The sequence below is a fragment of the Mus musculus genome, chromosome 19 (genome assembly GCF_000001635.26).
Source record: "Mus musculus strain C57BL/6J chromosome 19, GRCm38.p6 C57BL/6J".
In the NCBI taxonomy this organism is placed as follows: Eukaryota; Metazoa; Chordata; class Mammalia; order Rodentia; family Muridae; genus Mus; species Mus musculus.
In genome coordinates, this window is record NC_000085.6 from 58,758,564 (window position 1) to 58,777,871 (window position 19,308).

General features: G+C 46.7%; 1 protein-coding gene across 1 annotated transcript; it reads left to right on the forward strand.

Annotated features, from left to right (window-relative positions):
* Nucleotides 1–1,159: 1,159 nt before the first annotated feature.
* Nucleotides 1,160–18,971, forward strand: Pnliprp2 (pancreatic lipase-related protein 2). Its single transcript, NM_011128.2, has 12 exons — nucleotides 1,160–1,313; nucleotides 1,790–1,944; nucleotides 3,003–3,128; nucleotides 3,687–3,821; nucleotides 4,766–4,877; nucleotides 6,165–6,284; nucleotides 7,699–7,818; nucleotides 10,001–10,119; nucleotides 12,771–12,900; nucleotides 15,507–15,618; nucleotides 16,575–16,742; nucleotides 18,855–18,971. Exons 1-12 carry the CDS (start codon nucleotides 1,226–1,228, stop codon nucleotides 18,916–18,918), a joined length of 1,449 nt encoding a protein of 482 aa, NP_035258.2. The 5' UTR covers nucleotides 1,160–1,225; the 3' UTR covers nucleotides 18,919–18,971.
* Nucleotides 18,972–19,308: the final 337 nt, after the last annotated feature.

Here is a 19,308-nt window from a genome sequence, read left to right on the forward strand (position 1 = left end):
AACAAGAAAGACTTCTCACATTACAGGAACTGTAACTCTGGTGTCTAGCTCTCCCTCAGAGCAGTGTGTGCCAGGAGAGCCACCACTGTTCTCTATGGAGATGTTTCCCTTGATTCTTTGACTGATCTGTAGCTGGAGCCATGGTCACACTCAACCAGGCCTAGGAGTTGCTCACGTATTCAGAAGAGGTGGGGGTGGGGGGGAGGACTGCTGATGCCAAGGCACTCTGTAGAAAGCCACACAGCTACCTGTGCTGTCTCAGCAGCTATCCGCGACCCTTCAGTGATGTCTGTCCCCCTTGGTCAGAGACTGGAATCAAGGGCATTGAGTTGACCACAGCCTCAGTACCAGATGGGCTGCCTAGCTTAGTGAAGCCTGGGCAAGCGGAGAACATCTGAGGGCTGTTAAAGCTAGGAAATGCCAACTTGGATACTTTCCCACTGTATATCCTTCAGTGTGTCCACGCAATGCCAACTTGAAACACGGCAGGGTGGCACCTGGCTACTCACTCAGGACGGCTTCTTAGCTCTGAAGGAAAGAAAACATTTCCACTTCTTATCTCCAGGTCAAAGTACCACAGGTGCTTTGCAAATGGCAAAGATTGTTTCTAAACAAACCTGGTTGGAAACAAAGTCACTGGTATGGCTATCTCCTTCTGTACCCTCTGTGCCTTTCCAGCCTCTTTCTGAGTTCACTGAGGCTGAGGACTGCTGCCCACCTGTTCCACCCCTCAAGTGACCAAGTTGTGTATCTTCACAAATACTCCTTTTCATTGTTTATGATAACTGGGGTTCAGAGCACTCATGTGCAGCTTTATCTCTCCTGCCCTGTTATTTCTTCAATGGAGTTCAAAAAAGAAAACTTGTTTATAAAGGGTCATGGCCTCTGGTCATAACTATACATCCCAGTGTACCACAGTAAATCATAGTGACACCTGAACAAGGAGAGAAGCTGGGCTTAGGGCCAAAAGGGGAGGTGACTTCAGGAGAAGACTTTGAGCCGGAAGGTCCCAGGGTGGTGCTGCCACGATCATTAAACTCTGGGAGGCCTCAGCATCCGGTCCCGCCCACTGGGGATAGCCCCACCTACACAGCCTCCCGTACCGCCCACCCGGGACAGCCCCACCTACACAGGCTGCCGGTCTTCTAGTTGTTCACATTCCCCAGTGCACTCCAGAACCAACTGCCTCTTTGGGTCCAGCCTCTGCTGGCCTCATCCCTATCCTATGCCTATGGATGTCCGTGGATGTCTGTTTCCATCCGTGCAGATGTTGCTCTGCTGGCTCGTCAGCCTTCTGCTGGCCACAGTCGGAGGTGAGGATGCTGTCACCATCCCTCTAGAGGAAAGATGATGTCCTGAGCTTGATATCATGGAGACTGAGATGGATAAATGGCATGTCATGCTTAGTAAGAACTTAATGTTTAAGTAGTAATTAGTTCATGCTAAGTAGTAAGTACTTAACGTGAAGAACTGTGTGACTTGCACTGAGCTGCCTGGCAGCTTCCTGTGCTATTTTATCATAGGTGGATGTGCTTTGAGTTTTGCCTGTGGGCAAGGGTGCTTACTAAACATGCCATTGAAGGACAAACCTAGGACCCTCAGGGTAGAGTGTCTGAGAAAGAAACCTGGAAGTGTGTATGTGTTAGATGTGTCCAGCACCCAACAGCTCTTACAAGTGCAGAAGATCCAGGGTCCACCTGGAAACCCTTCCTGTGACAGATGATATTACTCCTTCCCAGAACCTTATGCCTGTCCTGTTTGTGGTTTGTTCTCCCCCCGCCCCCTCCAGGGAAAGAGGTTTGCTATGGACACCTTGGATGCTTTTCCAATGACAAGCCCTGGGCAGGGATGATTCAGCGGCCTTCGAAGATATTCCCTTGGTCCCCAGAGGACATTGATACCCGCTTTCTTCTGTACACAAACGAGAATCCAAACAACTACCAAGTAAGTGTGGGCATGGAGTGCCTGTGTTGGGTGACAGGAGTCAGTATGAACCACATACTGGGGCCACTAAGTGGCTGGCTAGGGCATAATTAACACTTTGGGACTGTCCTAGTGTGGGAGTTCTTGTCTCTAAGGGTCATAAGCCTTGAGTATCTCAGAAAATATACAAATAAAATACCAAAGTGTACACGGGGACATTTATGGAGAAGCCCAGGCAGAACCCATCTAAGCACTCCATCCCTTCTCTCATGGAGCAATAATATATGCATAGCCTTCCCAGGATGATACAAGACAGGAAAGGAAGACATGCAATTCAACACAAAGGATTTGAAAATATGAGGTCTCTGGGGAGATTATCAGAACAGGCCTATTCCAGATGGTCAGGTGACCAGGGAGTTCTTTTAAACGATGACATTGCTATGAGTTTAAGTAGTTCAAGCTTTGGCCCCTGGCAGGTGGGTCTATCTCTGGGTGCCTGGGGTTATCTACTACGGGACTTAGTTCCTCCATCTTGGAAACTATGTAGACACAATGGCCATTCCTGTCTTTATTGTCTTATCTTTCTAGCATTTGCTGGCATAAGAGTCCCCAGCAAACCTGTGGGCATATGGAAGTCTATGTTGAAGTACCAGGCTCCCCAAGCTGGAGCTCAGGCCCTGTGGCTTCTAGACAAGAGTTTTCTACCTTCCTTATTCCAGGAATCTCTTTAGCTACCCGAGGAAGCCTGCAGGCCCTTCTCAGGATAGCATGTCCAAATAGACACAATAAAATGTAATGGACTACAAAGAAAATCAGAGATTGAAAACAGTCATCAGCATGTGAGAAAGACAGAAAATATGTAGCATAGTATTAAATGTGCAATTTTATCATCTCAGTAAAGACTGATCTGGTTCAAGCTTCATGAAGACGGACAGTCAGAGAACATGCGCTTTCCAGATTCACAGGACTCAGCCACAGGGTTCTAGACCTGGGATCTCACTGGTCCCATCGGTCTGGCTGCCGCAGGTCTGCAGATGGGCCAGGACAACATTCAAATTCATCTTCTCTAATTTAACCAGATAATCTCTGCCACCGACCCAGCCACCATCAATGCTTCCAACTTCCAACTGGACCGCAAGACACGTTTCATTATCCATGGATTCATAGACAAGGGAGAAGAAGGCTGGTTGCTGGACATGTGCAAGGTTGCTATCCGTCCTTCTCACCCAAATCCCACACCCCCGTGCCCCTGACACAGGAAAGGGAATGTTCCCGCAGACGAAGATCCTTCCGAATATCCACCAAGGAAAGCATGCTTTTTGGGTCTCTGTTGTCACATTCTCCCACTCACTCACAGCCAGCAAGCCTCAGAGGTGGGGACTCCACATGCTACATTTTACCTCTGACTCATGTAACATTAAAACAAACATGTTGCCATCTTAAGCTCCACTAGCTCATGGTCGAGTTCTGTGTCTGCTGGGAGCCACTGGCTGGGAGCAGGTTTGGAGCTTTTGAAATGCACTAGTGCACCGGATGACCGGATTGTGAGCCTAAGGATTTGTTTAGACCTGGCTTTGAGCCCTGAGATTAGGAAAAGAACCCCCCCCCCCCCGCGCAGCCTCAGTTTCCATATCTATTATGTAAGATGAGTATAGCCCAAAGGTCAGCCGTGCCAGGGGGGAGGGAAACTGAAATGCTAACAAGGATCTCTTGGAGATGAACTCTGAGGTGTGCCACCTGGCCTTTCTCTTTCTCTGCCCTAGAAAATGTTTCAAGTGGAGAAAGTGAACTGTATTTGCGTTGACTGGAAGCGCGGATCCAGGACTGAATACACCCAAGCCTCCTACAACACTCGGGTCGTGGGCGCTGAGATTGCCTTCTTGGTGCAAGTGTTGTCGGTAATGGTCCAGCCTAGGGCAGTCAGAGAGGGGGGTGGAGTTAGAAAGAGGGGCAGAGTTAGAGAGGAGTGGGTCAGGGGGTGGAGCTATGGAGGAGTGGAGTTAGATTGGGGTAGAGTTGGAGGGGCGGAGTTAGAAAGGTGGAGCTAGAGAGGGTGAAGTGAAGGAGAGGGGCAGAGTTAGGGAAAGAGGTGGGGTTAGGGAGAGGGGCAGAGTTAAGGAACCATACACAGAGGGGTGGTGTTAGAGAGAGATGGATTTAGAGAGGGGCTGAGTTAGAGGGGAGGAGTTAGAGAGAGAAGTTAGAGGGGCGTCATTAGAGGGGCACAGCTGGAGGAGAGGGACACACACCTGGCACACAGAGATTGCTAGGGATCAGAGGGCAGGCCTGGGGCCACAAGTCAAGGAAGCCAAGTTCTCAACCCCTTCTGAGGTGAAGCAACAACTTTTCTCCTCGCTGTCTACGATGCCCTAGATGTGGGCCAGGGAGCCTCGGTTTTCCCTTGTAACGTAAGGCTGCAAGCTGTTCTGGGAAGAGTGAGCAGATTGTGACACCCAGCAGTTCTCTCTGGAAGACAGCTTTGGGCGTTATCTTTTACCATATGGGATGGGGATGGGGTGGGGGACTTAACACTTGGCTCCCTTTCTTCCCTGTTGTAAATTCTGGAGGACCCACAGCTTCCCTCTCACTGCAAGCCAGTCCTCTTAAGATCAGGGCAGAGGTCTTCACTGCAACACCAGGTGGCGGCAGCAGCCACAGAGGTGGCCTGCAGTTAGCGTGGTGGCCACTGGCCAGCACTGTTGCTGCATGTAGGAGCAGGGAATCTTTTCCCCTGGAGTCTCCAGCTCCATCCCGCCTGCCTTCTGGCAAGGGCCAGGCTCTACTCCCCAATCTTCTCGTTCCCAAGTGCTTCCAGGGGACCTAACGCGCCCTCTTTCCACAGACAGAGATGGGGTACAGCCCAGAGAACGTGCACCTCATCGGCCACAGCTTGGGCTCACATGTGGCTGGGGAAGCAGGCAGGAGGCTGGAGGGCCATGTGGGCAGGATCACAGGTAGGAGTCATGGGAGCCAGTCAGAGGTCTAAGGGGCCCCAGGGAGTAGGGGAAACCTGTCCATGCCTGTTCTACATCAGAGAATCCCCCTCCCCTTACCCTCCCCTTCTCCCTCCATTCCCCCTCCTTCTCCTCCTTATATTAGGTGATGTCCTGATTTAAAAAAAAAAATGCTTTTCTTAATTAATGCCTGCTAGAAAATCCATAGTCATAGATAAAAATGTGTTTGTAAAACAAGAAAAATATAACCAGATTCAGAACCCTAACTTCAGAGACATTACTACTGTAATGTAACAAAGTTATTTTTGTTTGTTTTTAAATGGTATGATTTTTAAAAACCCAAATTTATCAGTTCTACTTTTTGAATGTTTTAGCTCAGTTTGGCACAGCCAGAAAGAGACTTATCATTTAGGAAGTGCCTGGTGAATGAAAGAATCATTAGAAACAGCTAATGCCCATAAAAGCATACCCAAACAGCTATTCACTTTGTGCAGTCAAACCAATATGTAACCATACCCCTCTCTGGTGGCTTGAAGGATAGGAATAGTATTTATAGTCCTGTAGACATTTTCAGTTCGCAGAGGACTGTCTGTTACATCCGTTCGTGGGACTTTCATAAGCCTGAAAGATGGATGGCTTATCCTCACTCTCTGGATGAGAGTAGATGGACAGACATTTCACATTTTTCTCATCCCTGCCTCTCTTTGAAAAATGATGGGCATAGTATCTGCTTTAGGAAATCCACAGACCAGTCCAGAACGTAGAAAACTAAGTAGACAGAATTCAAAACAGAATTTATGAGCATAAAATAATACAGTGGTTAGGAAAGCCTGGGGAAGGAGCAATAAAGTTTCTATGAGGAGGTTGTATTTGAGACTGGGCTTAGTGAAGGGGGAACTGGATAAAGGGAGAATGTGCAGAAAGGTCAGAGGCTGAGAGGTACAGCTCAGAAAATGATGTGGAGGAGGTGTGGGTCTCTGGGACTGGTGAGCAGCTGAGTGAGGCCACGGAGCTTATGATCTCTGTGTGAGGAAAATCAGGAAGGGGGAATGAGAGGTGTGTGCCCCAGGTCTTCCCTGGAGATGACTCTAGGGATTTCTAAGCATGCTGTGGGCAGTATTCCTGTTCCCCACCTCTGTTCTGGTTTCCAGAGCTGGGGCCTCTCAGAACAGCAACCTCTGGGATATGCAGGTCTTTACCCAGCGCACCTCACCTCAGTTTGTGGTTTGACACTAAGACCTTGTCCTTCTCAGGCTGTGATGTTTCTACGTCTATTCTACCTTTCAGGGCTGGACCCTGCAGAGCCCTGTTTCCAAGGCCTGCCCGAGGAAGTTCGGTTGGACCCATCGGATGCCATGTTTGTAGACGTGATCCACACTGACAGTGCCCCCATAATCCCCTATCTAGGTGAGCTCTACACCCACTCTTTGTGACCTGTGACTGATAGCATTGTGTCCAAGTGACACCCCTCAGAGACACACAGCTGCAGAGGAGACATTAAATATGGTTAACTGCAGAGCACCTTAGGCCTCCATCGATAACAATGGGCACCAGGCACAAACGATTATCCAGTGCAATGCCACTGGTACAGTGTGACCCCCCCAGACTGAACCACAAATTCTTCTATATTCCCGAGAGGCTATGACTCCTCAAGGCTTACATCCCTCCCTGGATCCAGAGGAACAGATGTTTTCATTTGACCAGACTGAAAGTTTTTATACTTAACTCTTTATTTTAAAAAGTTGCCCAAGTTTTGACTATCGTTGTCCTGTTGGAATTACAGCCTTCTGCTTAATTCTTCAGAAATAAGCATTCTTTTTTTTTCAGTCCTGCATATTGTATAACTGCTCAAGAGATATGCAGCTATAGGGTCTGCTCACCTATAGGGTCTGTTTTAACGAGGATGATAAAGATTATGGCAGGGTTATCATTTACTGCATACTTAGCATGTGCACATTTTGCACATAAAAGCTTATTATGGAACACCCTAAAAGGGAGACTGTCCCCCACCTCTGAGGCTGAATAATGCAGTAAGATCATGAAGTCAGTCAGCGGAACCCAGGTCTGATCATAGCTCTGTGCATCTTGAAATCTAAAGCTCCCCCCATTTGCCCATTACTCCCTAAGTAATCTCTGGGGTCCCACTATAGCAACACAGTCTTGAAGGTCTGAAATATAGTTCAGTTTTAGAGAATTTCTGTTGCATGCTCACCATATCACAAATTTTTAAAATTACAGTGCAAGAGGCTTGTTTAAAAGCACATACTGCACTTGGAGAGGACCTGAGACTGGTTCCTAACACCCATAGTGGGCAGCTCACAGTGTTCCATTGCTCTATCTCAGGGAGTAGATGCCTCTGGTCTCTGAGGGCACCTGCACTCATATGCATGCACACACACACATATCCTCAATATACATATAATTTAAAAATACATGTTGTAGAAGCCAAGTACTTAAAAGAATAAATGTAATGCAAATGCTACTATATACATGCCTACTGGTGCCTTATGATCTTAGATTTATCAATACCGTCCAGGGTCTCTCCAAGACAGACAGAAAGGCACACATACGAATTGATGCATACACACTCACCTATACCTTGCCCACCGCCTCCCCCACTCACTTCCTGTGTTGATCCTTCTTTCTTATCCTGCCCGTTGCCCATCTCTGAGAACTCTCTGCAAAAAGAGCTGGTGTGGCTAAGGGGGAAAGTACCAAGGAGGCTTGTGCTTCTGCTCAAATGGATTGACACGTCCCCAAGATCAGGATGTAACGTTGGGACCGTGTACACCCTGACTCACTTCTGCTTCAAATGTTTCAGGTTTCGGAATGAGCCAAAAGGTCGGCCATCTGGATTTCTTTCCCAACGGAGGGAAGGAAATGCCGGGATGTCAGAAAAACATCCTTTCCACCATTGTTGATATCAATGGAATATGGGAAGGTACGTGTTTGTGTGTGTGTCTGTGTCTGTGTGTGTGTGTGTGTGTGTGTCTGTGTGTGTGTGTGTGTGTGTGTGTGTGTGTGTGTGTGTGTGTGTGAGAGAGAGAGAGAGAGAGAGAGAGAGAGAGGATGCAGCACCTGCCCCGTTGGGGGTGGAAGCAGAGTGTAGCATGAGAGTCTGGCCACTGTAGCAATGGAGTTGCTGCCTTCTGTTGTCTCGATCTGAGTCAGGCATTTCACAATCTAAGATACTTTTTGTGTTTATCCCTATGTCATACATGCAGGCATTAAGTACCTGAAGTGCTATATACTTTGTCCAAGGCTACACAATATATAGGCTTAGCTTCTTACTAAAGGGCTCTCAGTTGTCAGGACAGGGGCTGGATGGGCCACCCAGCTCCTGCTTTACCTACCTTCACGTGTTCTTAGCACCTGCTCCTTGAACAACTGCGGAACCCCACAGGATGTGGGAGCTCTGCCTTTCTTGCTATTGACGGATTGACTATGCCAGGCAGGGGACCTAGCTGACTAGAAGTAGATGCACTCTGAGGGTTTCTGGAAAGCCTGGCAGCCATGTGACTTCCTGAAGCCTGTGTGTGACTTTGTTCATCTTCAGAGCAGAACTTACAGGCTTAGTATTGTTGACATCTGAGAGACACGGATAGGCCTGCCCCTTGTTCTAGTTTTCCATTACTCTTTGCCCCTTCCCTGAGACCAGGCTTCATGTTCTTTCTGAGAGAGGGGGCTTTGAGTCAGTAAGCAACTTGTCGACACGTTTTTTAAATCGGAAACTCCGTGTGGCTGGGTCTTAATGAACACCCCAATTACCCCAGACCCTGGCCCGAAGCAAGCACCAAGCACATGTTGAGTGGCTTGTTATAATCTTTAACTGTCCCATGTGCTTAGTGTCTGCAAGAAGTATGGAGAAAGCAACATCCAGCATGAATGACAGAGCTTTTGACTGCTTGGCCCCTTACCAGGTAGCTCATTGGGGACTGGCTGTTCTCCCCCTAAAAAAGCCTGAGTTGTGATAACAGCAACCCCCTCCCAGAAGTGAGGAGAAGGCACACACAATAGCAGAGAACCCAGTTTAATTAAAGAGGCAATTTAGAGTGAACCAGCCCATGAGCACCGGAGCATGTTTCTATTGTGTGTCGCGCAAGTCGCGCAGCCGCTGGGCACAGGGAACAATTGAACACACTTTCTCCTCTATTATGGGATCCCTGAGCAGCAATTTTGGATCAAAGAAACAATTAAGTTTAAAGCAGGTTCTGTTGTCTACTGAGGGCACTGGTGTGAGCCCTGAACTGGAGGCTGGGTTGTGAGCACAGCAGGCAGGGCTAGGAGCCCAGGGAGTAAAGCTACCCCACCTGTAATAGGAACAGGTCCTTTCTTCATGAGTGACTCCCAAGAATGGTCTTTGTAGGTCTCTCCATGGGAAGATTTACGTCAAGTAACTGGAGAAATGAAAAGTGATTTCTCCAACAAGTCATCTTTGGGTTCAAGTCGAAGGTGGTACAGTGGAATCACCTAGCAGACAGGAGTAGTTACACAGCCTTCACAGCAAGGCCCAAGATGGCTGGCCCCCAGGAAAGGCTCTGCACCCACATGGCTGCTGGGCTGGGAATACTGACAAGAAGTCAGCTCACACTCAGTACAGACTCAACCATCATAGACCTAATAGCATGGACCAGTCATGGTTGTGTGAACCCAAAGGTGCAGAAATCACAGATTAGGATCACTGTCTGTCTGTCTGTCTGTCTGTCTGTCTGTCTGTCTGTGTCTCTCTCTCTCTCCTCTCTCCATGTATACCTATGTGTGTATTGTTTTAAAAGCTATTGCTATGTCTTTAAAAGTTTTTTTTTTAATCAGTTGTTCTCTCTTTCCCTGTATGTTGCAGTCTTGTCTGTGTCTGTATTTGTTTCTCTTTCTGTGTATCTGCCTCTCCTCCCTCCCTCCCTCCCTCTCTCTCTCTCTCTCTCTCTCCCCCTTGGCTCCCCCACCCTCCAGCCCTTTCATGTATGTTATACATATGTTACATGCATTCAGTAAGCATGCTTGTCAGTCTTCAGCAGCTCCCTGGCTGGAGGCCTGAGGCATGGAGGCTGCTCCTCTGCTCACTCAGAATGGTTGACCTGAAGGTGAAGGCTCTTCTCTCACTCCTGTGGCTTTGGCTTTCTCAGGAACTCGAAACTTCGCAGCCTGCAACCACCTACGGAGCTACAAGTACTATGCCAGCAGCATCCTCAACCCTGACGGCTTCCTGGGGTACCCCTGTTCCTCCTATGAGAAGTTCCAGCACGTAGGTTACTCCAGAGCCCAAGACAGTAGAGCTTGGTGGTCTTGCTGGCTGTGGTTGTCCCTGGGACATAGAACATAAGATTCATGAGGCCCTTTAGGCATGAAGCAGGGCTGGGGCATAGGGGTTGCAGGGTAGAGGGGACATGCAGAAGTTTTCAAAGCCACCTCCCTCCAGCAGGGAAGTGGACTGGAACGGGGACCACATTGCTGATGGCACTGACCTCCCCAGGGTCCCCAGCTTTTCACTTAGGACAATTCCAAGTCTACAAGGAGAATGAAAGGGGCACACAGAAGTGCCCGTTAAACCTGTCACTTACACAGGTTTCCCACACAAGCATGTATGTGTGCTTCCTACCTTAAGTACGTGAAAGTGAAGCAGAGATAATAGGGCACTGGGCTCAGTATCATCTCCAAGAACGAGAACATCCCCCTATAAAGGGCACTTAAGAAATCCGTGTCTTACACACTAACATTTTAAATGTATAGGCTGTGTGGTCAAAACTCCATTTTTCTAAAGGTTGCTAGAACTGTGCTGGCCTGCCACCATCCCTCCTTCCTAACTTCTTTCTTTGTTCCCCACAATCTCCCCTATCCTTCCCTTCTTCCTATTTTTCCTTCCATCTTCCCTCCTCTCTTCCCTTCTTTCCTTCTTCTCCCCATCCCCATGTCTCTTTCCCTCCTTTATTCCTTCCTCTTCCTCCCTCTCATTGTCCTCCCTCCATCTCTCCTTTCTTCCTCCTCTCTTTTCCCTCCTCTCTCCATCTCTCCTCCCGTACTCCCTCTTATCTCCTGTTACCTCCTCCTTCTGCCCCCATGCCGCTGTTTCTGCATTGCATTTATTGCCTTTCTCCTCTATAACACAGTGCGGTTTTATTTTGGTCTTCCAGGACGCAGAGAGTTCTGAGGATTCCAGGATGTTTGGTCGAATGCCCCAAGCTCCTGATTTGGTGGTCGATATGGGGTCCTCCCCAGCAGATCACAACAAAGGGCATCCATTCACTAGTGCTTTCTTGGCATTTGACGGCTGATGTTTGATTATTCAGTTAAGGCCATGTCAGATACATCTCTCTGTCTTAAAAGAATTAACTAGTTCAAATAATCTTTTACGGGACTCTGGTTTTAGTAGTAAACTCAGCCAAAAAAAAAAAATTGAGTTTTTGATGACGCTCTGCACCCAAATCACTTACTACATCAAGAGTTGCGAAACTCTCGGTTTTAAAATATCTTTGTGGAGGAAGTATATCTAAATTTACTTTAAAAAAAAAAAAACTAACTTTGACCTTAACATCCTGAGATGTATCTGGGATAAAGGGATCACATATTTGATCATCACGGTCTGGGATCACTTAGTGAGTAGCCTTGCCTGCACTGGTTGGGGGAGACTAGGCAGGCACTTGGTCTCCAACATCTGACTCTGCAAATCTCACACCATGTATTTGTGGTGTGTCAGAGAACAAAGGACTGTGATATCCTGCTAGAAAGTGGTACCTGATTTAAATGCCCAGTGAATGAACAGCCATCCAAGGAGTACTGGGTGGGATCAACCAGGGTGGTAAAATCATTCATAGTAAGAGCAAGTGATTAAGGATCCTTGTCTGTCTTTTCCTTTTCCTTTCCTTTCCTTTCCTTTTCCTTTTCCTTTTCCTTTTCCTTTTCCTTTTCCTTTTCCTTTTCCTTTTCCTTTTCCTTTTCCTTTCCTTTCCTTTCCCTTCCCTTCCCTTCCCTTCCCCCTCCCTTCCCCCTCCCTTCCCCCTCCCTTCCCCCTCCCTTCCCTTCCCTTCCCCTTTCCTTTCCTTTCCTTTCCTTTCCTTTCCTTTCCTTTCCTTTCCTTTCCTTTCCTTTCCTTCTCTCTCTCTCTTTCTTTCTTCTCCTTCCTCCTCCTCCTTCCTCCTCCTCCTCCTCCTCCTCCTTCTTCTTCTTCTTCTTTCTCTCTCTCTCTCTCTCTCTCTCTCTCTCTCTCTCTCTCTCTCCCTGTCTGTCTACTTATCCATCTCTCTTTCATTCTCTTGGTGGCTCACTCATCTTCCTAGCTCAAACATGCATGTATTTATTTATCTATATATCCCTGGGTCCATGGACTATGCATTCGTTCTCAAAACTGTACACAGCGTAATTCTTAAACACGCAGAAGACCCAACAATGTACCTTGAAAACTTATAGTTGGGAGATAGATCATATAGGAGAGAGTAAGATAAACAGGAAAGGGGATTGTAAAACAATGTCTCTAGGGAGAAGCCAACTGGAAATACAAGTTATTTCAAAAGAAGAGGGAACTGAGGATCTGGGCCAGGCATGGCGGTACATGCCTTTAATCCCAGCACTACAGAGGAAGAGGCAGAGACAGGCAGATTTCTGAGTCCGAGGGGAGCCTGGTCTACATAGTGAGTTCCAGAACAAATAAAGAGATCCTCTCTCAAACAAACAAGCAAACAAACAAAAAGAAAACAAAACAAAGAAAGAAAAAATGGAAGGGAGGAAAGAGGGAGGGGGAAAGGAAGGGGAGGAGAGAAGGAGAGGAGAGGGAGGGAAGAGAGAGGGAGGGGAGGGAGCGAGGGAGGGAAGGAAGAAAGGAAAAAAGGAAGGAAATAGGGAAGGAAGGAGAGCGTGACCTGGGGCAAGGTCTCCTACTAAGAAATGCTCTCTTTCCATTAGAATGACTGCTTCCCTTGTCCAGAACAAGGGTGTCCCAAAATGGGGCACTATGCTGATCAATTTGAGGGGAAAACTGCTACTGTGGAACAAACCTTTTTCCTGAATACAGGAGACAGTGGTAACTTTACTCGTAAGTTTCCATTTTACTTACCATTTTCTTAAAATAACTCTAAAAGGCTCTGCTAGTTAATCCCCTTGGTGTTAACTGACAAAAACCCAGCTGTCAGTGCCACAAGCTGTAATGTAAGGGTAGCAGAACAGCACAGGCTTTGGGGCTCATGTCCACTCCCTTAACGCCTGAGAAACCTGAAGAAAAGCATGTGGGTGAATCACATGTCACATGTCCACCTCATGACAAGAAGACATGCATGTTATTGCTAGAAGAGAGCAACAGAGGCAATGGGACTGTAAATCAGAAAGTTATCACAGATGGCTGCCTGACATCTAACTCTCACATGGGCACACACGCAGACACACATACACATGCACACACACACACCCACCCCACAGACATGCACACACACTCACACACACACACACATAGGCACACATGCACATAGACACACACACAGACACATGCACATGTGCACACATGCACACACAGAGACACACACAAGCACACATGTACACACGCATATGCGCACCCGCGCGTGCGCGCACACACACACACACACACACACACACACACAGGCACACATGCACATAGACACACACACAGACACATGCACATGTGCACACATGCACACACAGAGACACACACAAGCACACATGTACACACGCATATGCGCACACACACACACACACACACACACACACACACACACACACAGATGACTGTTAAGACACAACCTTTCCTTTCTTGTTCTTTGTCAAATCACATGTCAATATCAACATTATAATACAAACATTCTAACTTTCAGAAGTCCCATAATCTTTCAAAAGCAAAACACTTACAAATTCAGTCTCTTTAAAATAGCCAGTCTCTTTTAGAATCTAAAGTCTTTTAAAATTAAAAGGCTCTCAACTGTGGGCCCCTGTAAAATGAAAAATAAACACTTTTCTTACTTCAAGAGGGAAGAACCAGGACACAGTTACAATCTGAACAAACAAAACTCAACTCCAACAGAATAAAAACTCAGGGTCCAATTATCTGGGACTCACTCACAATTTGTTATACTCCTCTGAGAGGCTTGGGTCACTTCTCAGCCTCCCTCCTCTGCAACACACAGCTTGTCTTCTAAACTCTGGCTCCACTCCATGGCCACGTCACAGTCTTGCTTGACACATGGCTGTTCTTAACAGTCATCCCATGGTACTGGCTTCTCCAAAATTCTGGGCTCCTCCACAGCAAATAGGCTACACCTTCACTCATAGCTTCTCACAGGCTTGCTGCAAAGCCTCAGATCTCTCCATGGCCCCTTCAGATCCGGGGCTTCCTTTGCTACCCTGGCTGCCCCTTCACCAATGGCCTCTCCCAGTAACAAGCCTCGGCTGCTCTCCATGACTCCTTCATGCCTTCAAAACCAGTACCACCAGGGAGACTTTCACACTACCAAGTTCCGCTGCTAACACGAGGTACCACCTTGGCCGCCTCTGGACCACAGCTTGTGTTCAGGCTGACTTAGGAGAAACACTTACCACAAGATTTCACTTCGGTGATGCTGGTCTCTCAATCCTTACAGATTTCTCAGCACCAGCTGACCAGAGTCAAGTATCCCAGTAAATCGAAGGTTTTACTTCAGTGATTCTGGACCCTTGTTAATCAGAGCTGATTCTTCAGCTCCAGCTAACCAGAACCACATCAAATGGTCACAATGAGGTCATTAAGGGTCCTCAAACTTCTCTCGGAAGCTTCACCAGCCTGGCCCCATTATCTGACCGTTCTTGTCTTCAAAGCTCCTACAGAGCATCTCACAGAGCTCTCAACACTCAATGGCTCTTCTAGCTCAAAATTCCAAATTCCTTCCACAATACTCCCAGATACACGGTCTGCAGCAGCAATACCCCACGATCCTGGTACCGATTTCCGTCCTAGTTAGGGTTTCTATTGCTGCGATGACCAAAGGCAAGTTGGGGAGGAAAGGGTTTCTTTGGCTCACACTTCCACATCACTCTTCATCTCGAAGGAAGTCAGGGCAGGAACTCAAGCAGGGCAGGAACCTGGAGGCAGGAGCTGATGCAGAGGCCATGGAGGGGGGGTGCTGCTTGCTGGCTTGCTCCTTGTGGCTTGCTCAGCCTGTTCTCTAATAGAACCAATGACCATCAACCCAAGGGTGGTACCAACCACCATGGGCTTGGCCCTCCCCTATAATTAATTGAGAAAATGTTCTACAGGCTTGCCTACAGCGCAATCTTATGGAGGCATTTTCTCAATTGAGGTTCCTTCCTCTCGGATGACTCTAGCTTGTTATGTTGACATAAAGCTAGCCATCAGGAACAGTTAGGACCTCAACATGCAAATTGGGATGGCAGAGAGGACACTCTCCTGTATCTGCCAGAGATATCCTGCATCCACAGCGGGAGATGCTGCACTGTGCTCGGCCGTCATGTTTTCTGTCCCCTTGGTCTTCCCACCTTCCCAGAATGTGAATCATGGGTGAACTCCATGGAGGAACACAACCCCATCCTTGTCACCGCTTATCCTAGGGGAAGCCAATCTTAGAAAAATAACACTTCCAGTCGAGTCATTTGTTTCAACAGTGTAGGTCTGTTGACACAATATACTTCTTGGCACAGGTTGGAGATACAAAGTATCAGTCACACTATCAGGAGCAAAGAAGCTGAGTGGGTACATCTTGGTCGCTCTGTACGGATGTAACGGAAACTCAAAGCAGTATGAAGTTTTCAAGTAAGTTTTCTAGTAAACGCAATGGCTAAACTTCCCATAAGAGGTGAGACTCATAACAGCTTGGTTATCCACCACTTTATAAATTTAGGCGTTTACTCAATGGAACATAGTCCCAGACTGTCCGAGCAAGAAGGAAACTTCCACGTCTAATCCAATCACCCCATTTTATATATGAGAACAATGAGGCCCTGTGAGAGAGACCATTGTTTACAATGGGTCACATGGTGATTGCTTTTGTGAGCCACAGGACTAGTGTGTGTGTGTGTGTGTATGTGTGTGTGTGTGTGTGTGTGTGTGTGTGTGTGTGTGTCTGTGTGTGTGCGTGCGTGCGTGCCCACACGTGTAATACTTGCCCAGGCTGGCCTTGAACTTATAATACTCCTGCCTCAGTTTTGGAAACAGCTAGAATGTAGGCCTGGCTTGGTCTCATCTCCCTTTGAGCGAGGCTCATCCACAAGACAACCCACCCTGTCTCACTCTCCCCAGTATACACAGAGATGGACGTGAAGCCTGGGGCCCAAAGCTCATTATAGTCACGGTGTCGGCCACTAAGTTATGCTAGATAAATGAAGAGCTTGGTAGGTGTGTGTTGAGTGAATATTTGACTTAGAGGGTAAAAATTACATCCTGGTTTTGCACTAACTTTTATGGTTCCACATCTAAGTTTAATTTATTTGACAACTTCTGGAGTTACTTATGTGACGTTAACAGTGTTTGCCAAGCTGCAGGCATCTTTCAACCAAAGACACTGCATCTATTTGTCCTGTAGCAAACTTAGAGCTCCCAACCACTCCAAATGTTCTCCAGAAATATATTTGTGAAGCCTAGATATGTTTGGAGTCCTTCTAGGCATTTGCAGAAACCTAGTACCTACTTCATTTGGAGAAGCAATAGATGAATACTATCCCATGTATCCACACACCCAGCTGACATGATCCTTCTGTCTACGTAATCAGAGGATCCCTCCAACCAGAAGCAAGATATATTCGTGACATTGATGTGGACGTCAACGTTGGAGAAATCCAGAAGGTTAAGTTCCTCTGGAACAACAAGGTGATAAATCTCTTCCGGCCCACTATGGGAGCTTCACAAATCACAGTGCAACGCGGTAAAGACGGGAAAGAGTACGTATCTGACATTCCTTCCATGTCTGGTTGTATTTATGGTCCTCTCTGTCTATGCATCCTTCCGATCCCTCACCCACCCATCCAACCATCCTCTGTCCTTTTCATTTACCGCACTCGAGTCTTTGCTACTTGTAGGTCCTTCTGTCTTCCACTGTTCTCCATCCTTTTTCTACCCTTTGACCCCTTAACACCAGAGCAGAGAGAAAAAAAGGATAGAAAGGGGGCAGTATTATCGTTAGACTCCTTCCTGTTGATTAGGGGCATCGAGTTCCTTGGGGGCACATTTGATCTTTGCTGTCAGAATATCTAATTTCTTCTTTCTTCTTTCTTCCTTGTGCACGACTGCTTAACAAACTGCAACTAACAGCAACTAACTCACCCTACTAGCATATATATATGTATATATGTGTATATGTGTATATGTGTATATGTGTATATGTGTATATGTGTATATGTGTATATGTGTATATGTGTATATGTGTATATGTGTATATGTGTATATGTGTATATGTGTATATGTGTATATGTGTATATGTGTATATGTGTATATGTGTATATGTGTATATGTGTATATGTGTATATGTGTATATGTGTATATGTGCATATATGTATATATGTATATATGTATGTATGTATGTATGTATGTATATATGTATATATACCCTCTGAGAAGTCCCCAGAATTCCAAGTGTCACACAGTAACAGAAACTATCTGCCACTGGCAAAATCACATAACCGCTAGAGCACAAAGCTGCTGTGGACAATCTGAAGCAGCCCCATATCCCATACCTGGGATTTAAACAAAACCATATTCCTATGTCTGTATTTTTTGAAAGAAACCAAAGTTCTCACTACAGCTTACTCTTTCATCCACCAAGTCATTTGTCTCCCCAACTCTCACTCATCGAGATATTTGTTCATTGTCCCATTCACTCGTTAAATTACTGGGTACAGCTTCCCTCCTACCTCTCCGTCAAACCATCTGATATACTGAAAAAAAAAAACCTGAGTATCATTTCCCTTAGATACTATTCAGCAAGGCAAGGACACAGCACAGGTTGCAAGGTATAAGAGACAAGAAAATCTAGGAAAACTGTGGTGGAATTAGTTTGGGTGTGCAGTTTTTAGTGCAAACTTTTTTTTTTTTCCTTTGGAGACCTGCCACGGGAGGGACAGAGACATGAGTTTGTTTAGTGACAAGCTCATTCTCGAGGAAAAGAGTCTTCCTTAGTAGGGTTGTGATAGAACCTGCTGTTCCAGTTTCCCTTCTGTTGCTGAGATAAAATACTCTAACCAAAAGCGACTGGGTCATGGAGGCAGGGAAGTATTTTGGCTCTGGATTCCGGGTCACAGTCCATCACTGAAGGGAGTGCAGGTTGGAACTCGAAGGAACATCCATCCTCTTGCTAATCCAAACAGCATTCTCTGGCCAAGGAACTCTCTCACTTCATAGCCAAATGGAGTATGTTGCTTGCTAGGTGTTTCATAGCCCAGCTTATACTCAGCTAGCTTTCTCACACAGTTCAGTCTGCCTAGGGATGGTGCTGCCCACAGGGGGCTAGGCCCTCCCATATCAATTAGCAATCAAGACAGTGTGCCACAGTTGCCCACAAACCAATCTGATCTAAGTAATTCCTCAACTGAGGTTCTCCTCTGAGATGACTCTAGGGTGTATTGAGTTGGCAGTTAAAGATAACTAGGAAACCTTCTGATTTCAAAATATAGAAAGAAAAAAGAATACCTCAAAAGATAATAATCAGAAAAATCATGAGAAATTGTAGCCTGAAGAAAATGTGGACCTCAAAGGGAAAACCTGCTCTGTGTCAGCGGCAGGGCCACTGCTGGCTTCTGAGAGTCAAAGCAACAGGAAACCTCGAGTTACAAACCCTGGTTTGACGTGGCTGGTTGGTCCATTTTCTGCATTTGAACAGCAGCCCTCAAGTAGAACGGGCTTGGGTTGGTTCTTAATGGTATTCAGTTGGATCCCTGCCTGGGGTCCCAGAGTGTTTCAGGCTGAAGAAGCAACCCTTGGAGCTGACTAACTGCTGTCTTGTATTCTCATCAAAGACGTGAACGTGCTGACAAACCAGCCTACTGCTTTCCCCACAGGTTCAACTTCTGTAGCAGCAACACTGTGCATGAAGATGTTCTGCAGTCTCTGTACCCTTGTTAATGGTGTGCCCGTGCCTCTTCCCATAATAAACGTTCCTGATGCACTTGGTCTGAGGTTCAGGTGTAGCATGACGTTCTCCAGGGAGTGGGGTCACATTTTGGAAGAAACCTGGGTCAAAGGACGAGGTAACCACAATAATACCTCCGACTTCCCACAATCCCCCTGTCACATCTCTGGCTCTCAGGGATTTTTGTGTGCTTTGTATTCATATAACTGTGAACATTGGTGTTTTGGGTTAAAAATCAACTCATGACATGAAAGAAGAGAAAGGGGCTTTAAAAGAGCAAGTTAACACTTGCACTTGATGCAGAATGCACACGACACAGAACATTCCTTCATCCTCCCTCAGGTGTGTTGGTTTTTCTTCCCAGAGACTACTTGTTCATTCCC

Coding starts and splice junctions, on each gene's coding strand:
- Pnliprp2 (NM_011128.2), top strand. CDS start 1,226: ATGCCTATGGATGTCCGTGGATGTCTGTTTCCATCCGTGCAGATGTTG. Junction 3,129..3,686: donor GGTTGCTGGACATGTGCAAG/GTTGCTATCCGT, acceptor TCTCTGCCCTAG/AAAATGTTTCAAGTGGAGAA. Junction 10,120..12,770: donor CCTATGAGAAGTTCCAGCAC/GTAGGTTACTCC, acceptor TCTTTCCATTAG/AATGACTGCTTCCCTTGTCC.